This window comes from Pipistrellus kuhlii, unplaced genomic scaffold (genome assembly GCF_014108245.1).
Source record: "Pipistrellus kuhlii isolate mPipKuh1 unplaced genomic scaffold, mPipKuh1.p scaffold_m20_p_7, whole genome shotgun sequence".
Taxonomy (NCBI): Eukaryota; Metazoa; Chordata; class Mammalia; order Chiroptera; family Vespertilionidae; genus Pipistrellus; species Pipistrellus kuhlii.
The window spans coordinates 10,123,025-10,138,544 of record NW_023425573.1 but is presented as its reverse complement, the minus strand read 5'-3'; the positions used below and the strand labels follow the sequence as shown (position 1 = coordinate 10,138,544).

Here is a 15,520-nt window from a genome sequence, read left to right as displayed (position 1 = left end):
ATGATCATCAGCTTCTCACAGGTGTCCCAACCCACGTCATGTAAAAGCCTTAGTAAAACAATGCAAAACACATGCTAAAATTCAGTTCTGTTGTCTTGTAATCTCTAAGTGTGGGGGTGGGGAAGGAGGAAGTGGGCTGAGAAAATGTGAGACAGGACAGAAGAGGTGACTGATACAAGCAGGTTTTTTAAATTTGAGTATACACACAAAATATATGTACACAAAATCAATTATTTTTTCATAGAAAATCTCCAATATGCCAGGGTGTTCAGTAATTGTTTAACACACAGTGACACCTATTCAAATATAGAAAACTATTCAAATACATTCACAAGCATCAAGTTGCAACTCTTTGATGCTATCTAAAGAGAAATTCCTGTGAAACTCTATGTTGCTCACCTTCACTCCATTCTGAATTAAAAACCCAGTATCTGATATGCCTCTGTTCACCTGCAGTAGTAACAGCTGTTCATCTGTTTGGACCGTTAATCTAACCCACCACTTTGAGAAGATAAGGCACACTCAGTATGGTACCTGGCAAGTAAACTATTTATGTGGAAAGTTTAACACTGATGTACTTAACCATGTCTTTTCCTCATAGTTACAGACAGCACACATGAAATCTCTATATTGTATTGTAATCTGAAAGTCTTAATTTCTCCAGTTTTTGTTAGTTACTCTCCTTTAGTCTCCGAATTAAAGTATGTATAAGAAATTATACCAGGTAAATTCCTGTAACCAATTTCATTTCATTTTTCTAAAACCACAGTTACACAATTTCTGCTTATTTTATTAAAAGTATATTCAGATGAATCAGTCCTTTTTCATATAAAAATGCTAAAAACTAATTTGAAATCTAATAGTGAATTTTACCTGTAAAGGGTTTGCTTTTGAAAGTTATCTTTTGTAGCCATTGTTTCTACAAAAATGCAATTTCCCCTGATTGACTTGTATAGACCTAAATATTACTATATGCAACTGTATATACTAAGTATTTTATTTTGTTTTGGTTTTGCTGTTATTCATATTTAGTTTAAAATTTACATAAAGAAAAAATAGTTTAGCTCATTGTCCTTTGTCTTAGAGTAATTTATTATATTGCTAATTTGGTTCTCCAGCAAACTTTGCAAATTATGCAGATTCTGAACTGATAAAAGAGCATATAGAAATGTTTTCTGTTATATAGGCTATCATGTCCCTTACAAATAAAGATAGTTAAGCTTCTTGTTATTTGTTGTTGTTGTTTTTTTTGTTTCAACTTCTTGTTTTATAATCTTTATAACTTTAATTTAAAAAAATATTTTATTGATTTTTTTATAGAGAGTAAGGGAGAGGAATAGAGAGTTAGAAACATCTATGAGAGAGTAACACCGATTAGCTGCCTCATGCACACTCTCTACTGAGTATGTGCCCACAACCCTTGACTGGAATCAAACCTGGGACCCTTGAGTCCGCAGGCCAACGCTTTATCCACTGAGCCAAGCTGTTTATGGCTATAACTTTAATTTCTTATTTTGTCATATTAATTCTTACTAAGATTGGAACTTTCACTACAATGATTAATATAAATGGTGAGCACACTCTTCCTTGCCTTCTTTTTAGCCTTAGAAGAAAAGCAAAAAAAGTCACCATTTAGTAGGACGTTAGCTATTGTTTTTAAATTCTCTTTATGAAATTGAGAAGGTGCCCTTTCGTTTCTAGTTTATTGGAAGTTTTGGCCTCAAAAAGGTGCTGAAGCCGAAACCAGTTTGGCTCAGTGGATAGAGCATCGGCCTGCGGACTGAAAGGTCCCAGGTTCGATTCCAGTCAAGGGCATGTACCTTGGTTGTGGGCACATCCCCAGTAGGGGGTGTGCAAGAGGCAACTGATCAATGATTCTCTTTCATCGATGTTTCTTCCTCTCTGTAAAAAATCAATAAAATATATATATATTTTAAAAAAGGTATTGAATGTCTCAAATATTTTATTTCTACGTATAGAGATAAATATGGTTATTCTCCTATATTCTGTTACCATGGTGAATTATAATGCTAGATTTTTAAATTTAAAATAAGTCTTCCTTATCTGTGGTAAACCTACATAGACACCATATAACAATCCTTTTAAACACTCTTTTTGTTCTTTCTTTTTAAGGTGGAAGCTTAGGTTACTTCTGATTTTAAAATTCCTTGTTGTTATTTGATGTAAACATTTGAACTTTGAGTTCTCTCTGTACATTTTGAAGTATCTCACCTAGTTTAATATGCTAGATTTTCATTATGATTAGGTTAAAATATTTTCTAATTTCTCTTTTGAATCTTTCATTGACTGAGTTTCTTTAGAATTGTGTTGGTTACTTTTCAAATATTTGGATATTTTCTTGATGTCTTACTATTATTGAGTTCAAATTCAATTCCATTGTGATCAGAGAATATACTCAGTGATTTGAATCCTCTAATATTTATTGAGACATCTCTATGGTCTAGCATATGGTCTGTGATGATAAATGTTATATGAATGCTGGGATAAAGAAACCATATGTTCAGAAATCATAAGGTATAGTGTTCAATGAGTATATATTGGGTCATATTGGTTATAGTGTTCAAAACTTTTATCTCCTTATTGATTTTTAAAAAATATTTTTGTTCTGACTTTAAAGAGGAAGGGAGAGGGAGAGAAAGAAACATTAACTTTCAAATGTACTATACACCTGTGGGAATTAAAACCTTCATGCTGTACATTACATCTCCAGTACTTATTTCTTTTATAAATATATGTTTGTACTTTTTGTGCACCTTTATCCACAATCCCCTGCCAACCTATCCCTTGGCTCTGATCAGAAACTCTGAATATGATTTCTTTGGTATTTTTGTGGGGTTTTTTTTAAATCCACATACAGTATTTGTCTTTCTCTGTCTCACTTTTTTCATTTAGCATAATGCCCTGAAGGTCCATCCATGTTGTGGCAGATGTGGTATAATTATTGTTAAATGATTCTTTTATTAAAATTTCCCTTCCCTCTTTTCCTCATTATAGACAGAGGCTGCATGGGCTGAAGAATATTATGAGAAGAAGAAAGGGTCTCACAAGCGTTCAGCATCCTGGGGCAGCACAGATCAACTTAAGGAGGTCAGGAAAATGATGCCAAGAAAGTTGGTGTGGAAACTTGATTCCTTCATTGGCTAGTTCCTTGAAATTGTGGGCAGCAGAGATTTGTCAGTTTCCATTGTGTGTGGGGTTTGTGTGTTTTTGTCTTAGTTCTGATTACTTAAGAATTAACAACAGAAAAAGTTATGTTAATTGAATAAGGATTTGAATGGAGAAATGTATACATTACTTATCTGATAGTGTGTTTTTCCTTCTTTTCTAACAAAATGAAAGTCTATACCTATTAATATAATATAAATATCAGATATATAAACTTTAGTGATAGAAAAAATTCACATATATTGTATTATGGTAGTGATTCTGTCATTTAGTAACCCAGTATAACTAAGTTGATTTTGCCCCTATGGTATAATTACTGATTACCATTTTCTGTCTATAATTATAACATTCTTATTTTACATGTAATGTAGGGGGAAAAAACAAAACCAGGAAAATTCAGTGCAGAAATAACATGGGATATTCATTAAAATTTTATTTGGTATTTTTAAAAATGAAACTTTTATTGTTCAGATTATTACAGTTGTTCCTCTTTTTCTCCCCATAGCTCCTTTCCACCTGGTTCCCACCCGACCCCATGCCCTTAAACCCCTCCCCTACACTGTCCTAGTCCATAGGTGTACGATTTTTGTCCAGTCTCTTCAGCACTTCCCATACCACCTTCCTGCCATCTTGATTGTCCATTCTTATTTGATATTTTTAAAGTTTATATCTGTGAGTGCATTTTGTGGCTTGAATTGATATTCAAATCACTTAGTTTTTTGAACTGTTGAAGGTCACAAGTTTGATAAAGAAATGTAAATAAAATGATATTTATGAGGGCAATGAGAAAATAACTATTAATTTTTAATTCTTTGTGAAAGTTGTAATATAATTCTAAATGCTGAAAACTTCACATGTTTAGTACTTGGAATATCTCTATATATGCATGAGTATATACAATAGGATTTTGTGATACAGTTTAAAAATTCAAAACTTTATTAAGACTGCATTTTTCTGGTTCTTATTATGCAAGGATAATGTAGTATGGGAAACACTCTGATGCATGTGTTATTTTTTCCCCTTTCCAGATTGCAAAATTACGCCAGCAATTGCAGAGAAGTAAGCATAGCAGTCGACATCATCGAGATAAAGAAAGACAGTCACCATTCCATGGCAACCATTCAGCCATTAACCAGAGTCAGGTAGGAGCACAGAAAATGTAAAATGCAGACAGTAGATTTTTTATTTTGCAGGTGATTTGTTATTTTATAGGTGACTGAGGGACAAAAGAGCCAAAAACATATTTAAAACTAATTAATACTAAATCATAAACTTAATAAAAATAAACCAAAAAAAAAAACAACACACACACACACCACAGAATATTAAATTGACAAAATAATATTTTCCTTTGGTGATCTGTGATATGACTTCTAAGAGACAAAGCTAATTTTTCATATTTTGACTTACTGTACTTTTGTATCTATCAATTTAGTATGTTGGAGGCAGAATAATAGAGATATGCACTGGCTATGGACTCAGACCCTGGACAGGTAACCTGCTCTAAGTCTCAGTTTCCTCGTCTGAAGATTGAGGGTAATAATGATAGCTGTCTCATAAAGTCAGTTACTAGAGGAAAATGTTTATCTGCTCTGATTCCTTAATAGGATCCTATAAACTATTATTGATGGCTCACACTGGGAGCATTTATCTTTAACTGAATTGAAATTGGGATGGGGTCCCCTGGCAAGGAGAAACAAAAGTTTGCCAACTCCTTTTATAGGTTGATACCTTCTGGTGATTGTCCAGGATATTCAGATTGTTTTCAAGAGAAAGTATGTTTTGGTATATATTTTTTTCAAACTAATTTTGTCCTAAAATATTGGTACATGGGTCAAATTTGATTTCATATTTTTAAAGTTTGGTTGTAATTTCCAACAGCTCCTCAGGACAGGGTGACAGAGTCATGAAGGTGGGGCTAGTGCATTTACCAAGGCTGATGCAGTATGGAGGGGAGGGCTTGACTCAGTAAAGATGTCATCTGTGAGTGTTGTCTGAGAGGAACTTGGCATAGAGGCCCTGGCATCTATCCTTTCAACTCTTTCCCTGGAGCCTCACAACCTTGTTTGTCTTCCCACATCTCCAGTTTGCTCTGATCTTTTCCCTCTCTCTGCTGGAGCCCAGACTATAGGGCCACGAATGAGATTTTGTGTGCTGTTCCTTTAAGAGGGCACCTGGGTTTTGAGCAGAGTACTATCTTGCCCTGGCAGGTAGAGTCTCCATTGATTTTCACAGCCAGGTGTTATATGGGCTCTTCTTCCCACATGCACATGCGTTTGGTTGAGACCCCTTGTTTCTCAGGTGGTGACTTTTGCAGCTGAGATGTCCCTCCAGATTCCCAGCTGCTATACATGGATGTGGGGCCAGCCCTTTTCAAGTCTCTGCCCTTCCTACCAGTCTCAATGTGGCTTCTTCTTTAAATCCTTGGTTACAAAACTTTTGTTCAGCTAGTCTTCAGTTGGCTATTCAGGCTGAATGTTCTGTAATTTAGTTGTAATTCCAATTTGGACCTTGGAGGAGGGTGAGGGTAACTTCCACTTCCTCTGCCTCTTATATTTTTTATTTTAGCTGTTTGAATAGATGTGTAGTGGTATTGTACGTGATATAAATTTGCACTACATTTTTCTAAGACTATTTGCCATATGTACATCCTCTTTAATGAATGTATGTATGTTCAAGTTTTTGCCCATATTTAAATTGTTTGTTTTATTACTATATATTTGAGAGATCGTTACATATTTTGGATACAGGTCCTTTATTAGCTTTGTGAATTCTAAATATTTTCTCCCAGTCTGAATTAGTTTTTCATTCTCTTAACAGGGTCTTTCACAGAGAAAAAACTATTTTCAAATAATTTTGAAGAAGTCCAGTGTATCACCCCCTCCCAGCTTTATTGCGATATAATTGATATTTAACATTGTGCATTTAAGCAATTCATTTTGATGACTTGATATATGTATAATATTGTGAAATTATTACCACAATACGATTAGTTAAGACATCCATCATTTCACATAGTTACCTTTTTTTTTTCTTGTGAGAACTTTTAAGATCTGTCTCAGCAAGTTGAAGTATACAAAACATTATTAACTATCATCACCATGCAATACATTAGATCCCTAAAGCATGTTCATCTTATAACCAGAAGTTTGTATTCTTTAACCACAGTCACTCATTTCTTCTATCTCCTGGCAATCATCCATCTACTTCTGTTTCTATGAGGGTTTTTTTTTTGTTGTTGTTGTTGTTGTTTTAAGATTCCACATATAAGTAACATCATACAGTATTTGTCTTTCTCCAGCTTATTTCACTTAGCCTAATGTCCTTTAGGTTCATCCATGTTATTGCAATTGGCAGGATTTCCTCTTTCATGGCTGAATAATATTTCACTGTTCGTGTGTATAATCCTACTTTTATCCATTTATTTGTTAGCGGACACTTAGGTTTAACATGTCTTGGCTGTCAGAAATAATGCTGCAGTGAACACAAAGTGCAGATACTGAGAGGAGTAAAAAATGTTTTTGCTGATTAATTTAGCAGTATGAATCAAAGTCCTGAAAGTCTTCCCTTAACATTGAGTCAGTAGTCCCTCTGGCCCAAGAATTTATCCTAAGGAAATATTTATATTTGTATGCAATATTTATTTAAGAGGATGTTCATAGTGGCATTTTTTTTAGTAGTAAAATTGGAAACTATTTGTCCAAGAGCAAAACATTTATTTCTTAATACATTTATACAACAAAATACATTCAGCTATGAATGTTATTTGGTAAATAATAATTCTAAAGCATAGAAAGATGTTAGAGATAGAGGAAATGAAAAAAATAAACACTTTACAATATGAGGTGGTTGTGTTCCCCTATTACGCGAGGAAAGGGAGACACAGAGGCCCAGCAGTGAGCAGCGGAGAAGTGCAGCCCCAGCATTCCAGATTGAAGCTTTCCCCTTGGATCTTCCTCCCAGGTCTTGCCTGTTCCAAGGATGTTATTGTATTATGCTTAATTTTTAAAACTATGAAATGTAATGGTGAGCAGGAATAAAAGAGGAGGAATACAGGTTTAACACTAAGTTCTATGTCAGAGGACAGGGTTGTTCATTGAATGAAACTCGTGATAATTGATCAAAGGCTCTGTTACCTTTTGCTTACCCACCTTCCTCGGAAAGACAAATTTTTTAACGAAACCTCCAAATGAATGGTGGGTTAATCACATTTCTTTACCAGGCAGCAAGGCAATGTACAAGAGATCTCAGACACACTGTTGCCATTAACTTTGGTGGATATTTTTGCAATTCTTTTTTTTATACTCACTCAAGGATATGTTTTTGTTGATTTTATAGAGAGAGGACCATTGATTGGTTGCCTCCTATCCTCTCTCCCACTGGGTTTTGAACCCGCAACCTAGATATGTGCCCTGACTGGGAATCCAACCCACAACCTTTCCGTATATGGGACAACACTCCAAGCAGCTGAGCCATCCAGTCAGGTCCTTTGCAATTCTTGTTTCATATTTTATTTTGAGTATTTTGTCAAGAAATCAAGTAATATCCTGCAATTATGTTATCAGTTATTTCTTTTCAGAAGTAATAACTGTTAGTGAAAAAAAAAGTTTTCTAAAGTTAGAGGCTTTGGAAAAAAAGAAAATGAATCATATAATTTTCATTCCTGAACAAAACATTAAAATCATTACAATGGATGTATAAGTGATTAAATTTTACAGGACCTTATTCTCATCTCAGTCTTGCTATAAATATAATTAATTGTGTCACTAGAGGGCTTTAAAGTTATGTCTGAAATTAGAACTCTGTTAAAATCATAAAACAATTTCTGAGATTGAAATTCTTTTAGTATTCTTTTATTCGTTTTCTCTTTATAGTTCCTCATAGATGTGAATATGCTTCTTGTCTGGATTTTTATCTTTAAACTAGAGGCCTGGTGCATGAAAATCATGCGTGTGTGTGTGTGTGTGTGTGTGTGTGTGTGTGTGTGTATAGGTGTCCATAAGCCCAGCCTGCACCCTCTTCAATCTGGGACTCCTCAAGGGATGTCCGATTGCTGGATTAGGCCCACAGGTATTGGACCTATACCAGCAGTTGGACATCCCTCTCACAATCTGAGACTGCTGGCTCCCATCCACTCGCCTGCCTGTCTGCCTGATAGCCCCTAACTGCTTCTGCCTGCCAGCCTGATCACCCCCTAACCACTCCCCTGCCAGCCTGATCGATGCCTAACTGCTCCCCTGCTGGCTCAGTTGCCTCCAATTACCCTCCCCATCCGGCCCGATCACCCCCAACTGCCCTCTCTCTCCCCTACAGGCCCGGTCTCCCCCAACTGCCTTCCCCTGCCAGTCTGGTCGCCCCCAACTACCCTCTCCTGCTGGCCTGGTTGCCCCTAGATGCCCTCCTTTGCTGGCCTGATTGCCCACAACTGCCCTCCCCTGCTTGCCATCTTGTGACAACATGGGCACAGCCATCTTGTGACCACATGGGGTTGGCCATCTTTTGTGAGGGTGTGATGGTCAATTTGCATATTACCTCTTTATTATATAGATTATATTTCATGTACAGTATACTGAGAAGAAGATTTGGTCACTCACACTTTTTAGGGGGCCTATAGACTTTTTTGTTTAGAGTTACTCATGTCAACTAAAAGTATGTTTAAAATGAATGTTAAACCTCTCTTCTCCCTGCTTCATTTCCTCAAGGCTCCTATTCCAAAGAGTACTCTTATTCCAGTAATTCCCATCACCAAATCAACAGGCTCCCGGTTCCGGAACAGTGTGGAAGGTTTGAATCAGGAGATTGAAATAATAATTAAAGAGACAGGGGAAAAGGAAGAACAACTTATAGTAAGTAATCCTTACTCATTAACTCTACTACCTATTAAAACATTTACAATTTTGTTTTTCATATTTACTTAGGTTTCTTCTTGTTGAGAGACAATTACAATTTTTATCTTTTGAAAAAGTTTTACCTTAGCAAGTGAGTGAAAAATTTTCATTTCTTTGCATGTCATAGAGACTACTAATGTGACTTAAATTTGGATCCTTGAATAGAAACTTTTTTATTTATCTGTATTTGAAAAGCACCAGACAGGTGGTATACTTTAACTCCATTTAAGAAAAGATTAGGCTACTAATTTGTTGGGGAGAGAGGGATATGACATCAAATTTTAAGCAGGAAATGTTTCTTCTTCTTTTTTCTAAATACTCTAGAATATATTGAGAGAGAGACATATACACACACACACACACACAGAGACACATATTGATCAGTTGCCTCCCATGGACTGGGAATCAAACCCACAACCTAGGTATGTGCCCTGACCTGGAATTGATCCAGTACATAAACTTTAGATGCTCTAGACCACATGTGTCAAACACAAGGCCCTCGGGCCAAATCCGTCCCGCCAGGCCTTGCAATGTGGCCCACACCGCGCTGTCATCACTGCACTCCGCTGCGTTTCCATCACAATGACAGTTTATGACTGTTCAGTAAACCATTCGGCCCGCGATTTAGGCTGGATTTTAGATTTTGGCCCCTTCTCTGATTGAGTTCGACACCCCTACTCTAGACCAGTGGTCGGCAAACTTCGGCTCGTGAGCCACATGGCGAGTCTTTGGCTCCTTTGAGTTTTTAACAAAGGCCAGCTTAGGAGTACCTTAATTAAGTTAATAATAATGTACCTACCTTATAGTTTAAGTTTTAAAAATTTGATTCTCAAAAAAAATTTCAGTCATTGTACTGTTGTTTTTTGGCTCTGTTGACTGATGAGTTTGCCAACCACTGCACTAGATAATGCTCCAACCAAGCCATCTGGCCAGGGCTGTCTGTTCCTTATTGTTGGTCACTTGCCTTTTCTTTCTTTCTTTCTTTCTTTCTTTCTTTCTTTCTTTCTTTCTTTCTTTCTTTCTTTCTTTCTTTCTCTCTCTCTCTCTCTCTCTCTCTCTCTCTCTCTCTCTCTCTCTTTCTTTCTTTCTTTCTTTTTTAAAATATATATTTTATTGATTTTTTACAGAGAGGAAGGGAGAGAGATAGAGAGCTAGAAACGTCGATGAGAGAGAAACATCGACCAGCTGCCTCTTGCACACCCCCTACCGGGGATGTGCCCGCAACCAATGTACAATACATGCCCTTGACCGGAATCAAACCTGGGACCTTTCAGTCTGCAGACCGACACTCTACCACTGAGCCAAACCGGTTTTGGTGGTCACTTGCCTTTTCAAAGGTTAATGATAACATCATAAAGTGCAGTTCTTACCTCTCATGAACAAAAGACTGTACTGTTATACTAACTTTATACACATAAGAATGATTCATACGTAAGACACTGTGAGTACATTTCCTGTTTGTATTTAAAACCATGTCACAGTGCACTAAGCTTTTTTCTTCAGTGAACAAATTGAGGAGTTTTAAGCAGTATTTCATTGATGCTTAAGATTAAAGGTTTGCTTAGATTAGAGGAAACACAACTCCCTACACTCTGTCCTCTATACTGCATGATAGGGAATCTTTCCCTCATGTAATGAATATAGGAAGCACAGGTCAACAGATTCCTGGTTTCCCTGGTAAGTGAGCCCCACTAGCTTTTTTCAAATTATTTCCCTTGATTCCCCCCATAAGTAGCACTGTTGTGGTTAATTTTTTCCTCAGGTAGCAAAGTTTCTTTGGAAAAACTCAGAATTGGCAGGGGGAGAAGGTAACGGCCTAACATCAGGTATCTCAAGTTCCCACAATGGATAACCTTTTCTTCTAATAATGGAATTGAGTGTTACACCTAGAATTCTCTTTTTACCATGGCCCTTCTGTATAAATTTTAAAGTACTATTTAGTACATGATAAGTAGTAATTCAGTGCAATTTATCATTCAGTAAGCGTTGACCACCTGTCAGGTGCCAGTCCCTAGAAAGAGAGTGTCTTTGCTCAGGCTGCTTGGTGTCCAGTGGGGGAGTCAGATTAGGCAGGGGTGTCACTAATGGAGCAACACAAAGGCTTCTTTCTCATTAAGCTTATAAGTAGGGGATTCTGATTTAGGAATCTTCTGAAACAAGAGGGGAAGGTCAACATTGAGTGCATTTCTGGGTGAGTATCAAAATCAGTGATAAATATGCATATGTTTAAAACTTTTATAACAGCCACAAGACATTCCAGATGGCCATCGTGCACCTCCTCCCCTTGTACAGAGAAGTAGCAGCACACGCAGCATTGACACGCAGACCCCTGGGGGGGCCGACAAGGGGAGCAACAACAGCAGCCGTTCTCAGTCTGTGTCCCCCGCGTCATTCCTCACCATCTCCAATGAAGGTAGCGAAGAGAGCCCTTGTTCAGCTGATGACCTGCTCGTTGATCCCAGGGATAAAGGTACAGTGCAGGAGGAATTGGTTACCAGATGATAAGGGAATACCACTTATGTTATCATTTATTCTATTTATTTTCTAACAGAACACACACACTTAAAGCTGCACTCAGGTAACTAGTTTGAAATGTTTCAAAACAGATTTTTAAAAATTGGAGTACAAAACAGTAGGTTTTATTGTGGTGTGCTCGGGTGATGGTCACGTTGGGTGGGTTTATAGGTTTTTGTTCCTCTTTTTTTCTTTTTTTGTGTGCTTGTTAATACAAGTGTCTTATTAGTGAGAAACATTCTTTTGGGTATAAATGAGATGAACATTGTTCCTGAAGAGCACTTTAGTCTGTCGTTTAGTAGTCATGTTTTTACTACCCACTACTTTTTAATTGTGAAACCTTTAAGTTCGTGTTTTTTAGGATCTATACTTTTGATATTTCTAGAAAGTATAGAGCTGATTTATATCATGCAAAATGACTATTCAAGGGTAGCCTGGATTGCTACTTACAGTATTAAACTACGTAATGCAACTTGAAAAATAACGTGGTGACCTAAGCAGTTTGAATATTAATTACTAGTATTCTTATCTTTTAAAACAAATAGGACCTTTCATATGTCTGTGTCAGAGCAATATTTTGTTAGCCTAACTTTAGTTACTGCATGTGCTTCAGAGCAATAGCAAGATATTTATTTGTAAACTAGAGGCCCGATGCACGAATTCGTGCATGGATGGGGTCTCTTGGGGTGGCCTGTGGAGATAGGGCCCCAGCTCGTGCCCCCGATCTTGCAGCCTTGCAGTCTGCCCGGCACTCTGCCTTGGCCTGGCGCCACTTGCTCACCTACTCCACCATCCCATCGCAGTCTCATTCTTGTCAGGGCCCATTGGGTTAGGCAGTGCCGCATGGCTGACACCTGCGATGTTCACACCTCCCCCTCGTGGTCAGTACACATCATAGCGAGTGGTCAAATTCTTGGTCTTTTGGTCGAATGACCATCTGAGAGGGCAATTTGCATATTAGGTTTTTATTATATAGGATCCTACATCTCAGTTCAGTAGTCATTTATTTAGGACCTCATACTCACAGTGTGCTGAACATCCTAAAATGTTTCATTGTTACAGTTGACCATTACTACCAAACACCTAAGTTATTGAGACTATAGCACATACATGCAGAGAACATAAGGTTTTCTGAAGAAGTCACTTCAAACTATGGGCCATTGTAAAATGTTATTATTTGAACACTTTATGCCCAGCTTCTAGGTTAAATAAAGTACAATATGACTGTTCCAGGCCCACACCCAGACCAATTAAATCACAGCTCCTGGGGGTGTAGGAATAGGTACTAGAAGATGCTCCGTGATTCCAATGTACACACAAGCTTGACACCTGCTCAATTAAATCCTTTGATTGGGCCATGTGTTCCTTGTCATGAATCTGAATAATTAATTCTTATGTTTATTATGAGAATTAAATGGGGCAGTGAATGCAAACTATTTAGCTTACTCCTGGTACTTAGTGTTCAATCCCACATACCCTCCAACATTTAAAAAATCGTGGCCATTAAAATCTGCCCTTTGACAGCATGTCATAAATTTTGTGTCCTGTATTTTATTTTAGGAGATTAGTGACTGACTAGCTGCTCTGAATTTCTTTTGTAAGAAAACAGAACCACAATGCTACTCTTGGCAAGGAATTTATAGCTTAGCTAACACAGGCTGAAAATTCAGAACACTTAAGTAACATATCAAGAATTTTTTAAGTTAATATTGCCGAAACCGGTTTGGCTCAATGGATAGAGCGTCGGCTTGGGGAGTAAAAGGTCCCGGGTTCGATTCCTGTCAAGGGCATGTATCTTGGTTGCGGGCACATCCCCCGTAGGGGGTGTGCAGGAGGCAGCTGATTGATGACTCTCTCTCATTGATGTTTCTAACTCTATCTCTCTCCCTTCCTCTCTGTACAAAATCAATAAAATATATTTTTTAAAAAAAAAGAATTTTTAAGTTAATATATATAAACTGAGGACATCAGCACTGAACAGGAATACCAGAGTAAGAAGTGTTCCCTTTGATATAATTAATTTGGAAAGACTTTAAAAACTTTGCGCCAGACTTTGAAGGCAGTTTTGGGAAATCGGCAGAAGAGGATTTCTTAGGCATGGAGAAGTTCATAAGCAAAGGAAGTCTTTGGCTTACAGAGCAGAGGCTCTGACTTCCTGGAGCAGAGATTGTAACTGGAGGAGCAGAGAAATCAAGTGAGAAATTCTGAAGGGCAGCACAGGAGAGAATGATAATCAACCAGTTACTTGTACTGGGAAGAATGGTAGTGCAGTTGGAGTCTGTGTGCTGTGTATGGATTAGAAACAAATCAGGGACAGAAACCTTGGAGGCGGTGATTATAAGTGGAGAAGACCTAAAAATCTTGTGTTTGTTTATGCATTTATTTAACAAACATTATCTTCTCTTTATCAGGAATTAGATATTGGGGTGATATTGATGAGTAAAACACCGTTTCTACCCTCTAGTAGCTCATGGAGTAGGGAGAAGGCAAGAACAATTAATTACAGTATGACTATGCATTTCTGTAGTAGTATTTCTTAGTAATCTAGCATATTTTTTTTTGCAGAGAATGGGAACAACTCCCCTTTGCCCAAATATGCAACTTCACCAAAACCCAACAACAGTTACATGTTCAAAAGGGAACCTCCAGAGGGCTGTGAAAGGGTCAAAGTCTTTGAGGAATGCTCGTAAGTACACCCCTCTCCTCAGAGTCAAGCTTTTATTGTGAGAATTTTTATTACGAAAATTGAAGTATAGTACAGTGATCACCCATATAACCACTTCCTATGTTCTGTAATAAAATTTTGCTGTGTTTGCTTTGTTTGTGGTAGTGTTTTTGCTGAACTGTTTGAAAATAATTTGCAGGCACCATGACACTAAACCTTAAATACAATTTAATATGTGTTTCCTAAAAGTAACCACTCTACTCCGTCATAACCACAATACCATTATCACACCAAAGAAAATTAACAGTAATGTTTAATATCCACTTGTTGTTAACCTTTTCTCACTTCTTTCTGTTGTATCATTTGTGGCTGTTATTTTTTAACCTGTATGCAGTCATCACACTTCGAATTTAGCAGTATATTTATTCAAGATATATCATGGATCTTACCCAGTGAGGTTTCCTTCTTTCAAGGCTCGAATTCCCTTTGGTTTTTATTTACTCTTGGTCTTCAGTTTGTTAAACAGTTTTAAAAAACATTTTGTCTGCCAATATAGAAAACAGGATTCTGTTACTTTGCTGAATCATGTTACTGTGATGAAGACAGTAAGAAGTAAAATTGTCAACAGTGTCTGCTACTTTTGGTGTGTGATCACCTATGCTCCTGTTGACTGATATTTGTCAGGTACTCCAATTTTAGACTCAAAAGTTGCTCAGAAAGTATTACAGCCTTGGGTTTTCAGAAGCTGAAATGTTCTTTGCTTTATAAGTGATGGCTACGGGTTGTAGGTGTAAAAAATGAGACTGAGCAAATAGGTGATGAACATTATTTGGGAATTTGGTGATGGTACTTAGCCCTCACACTATGGCTGCTAGTCTAAGAGGCTCTCTTCAGGCCTTTCTCACTATGAAACCTAAAATACATTGTGGATAATATCCAACCTTGTCCAATTTGCATAATTTATCTTTTTCCTCCATTATGAACATCTTGGAATCATCTTGAAATATGGTATTCTTTTGTTTCTTTATGAGAGAGTGAGGAGAGAGATGAAAGAAAATTGAGTGAGTGAGGAGAGAACCAGAGGTCTGAGGAAATTGAGAGAATGAGGATTGATCAGATCACATTGGTTGGACCAGTTGATTGGATTAAACTGTTTAGACTAGGGGTGTCGAACTCAATCAGAGAAGGGGCCAAAATCTAAAATCCAGCCTAAATCGCGGGCCGAATGGTTTACTGAACAGTCATAAACTGTCATTGTGATGGAAAC

General features: G+C 37.2%; 1 protein-coding gene across 3 annotated transcripts in view; it reads left to right on the top strand.

Moving 5' to 3' along the window:
- FAM117B (family with sequence similarity 117 member B) overlaps positions 1-15,520 on the top strand; it is a 52,502-nt gene that overhangs the window by 30,088 nt on the left and 6,894 nt on the right. The window contains exons 3-7 of one of the 3 annotated variants that reach the window (XM_036421163.2): positions 3,016-3,108; positions 4,215-4,328; positions 8,889-9,032; positions 11,319-11,544; positions 14,154-14,274. In XM_036421163.2, the coding sequence (XP_036277056.1) occupies positions 3,016-3,108; positions 4,215-4,328; positions 8,889-9,032; positions 11,319-11,544; positions 14,154-14,274 (698 nt within the window). The remainder of the gene's footprint in view (positions 1-3,015; positions 3,109-4,214; positions 4,329-8,888; positions 9,033-11,318; positions 11,545-14,153; positions 14,275-15,520) is intronic. The other 2 variants (XM_045575751.1, XM_045575752.1) reach the window with 2 other exon arrangements.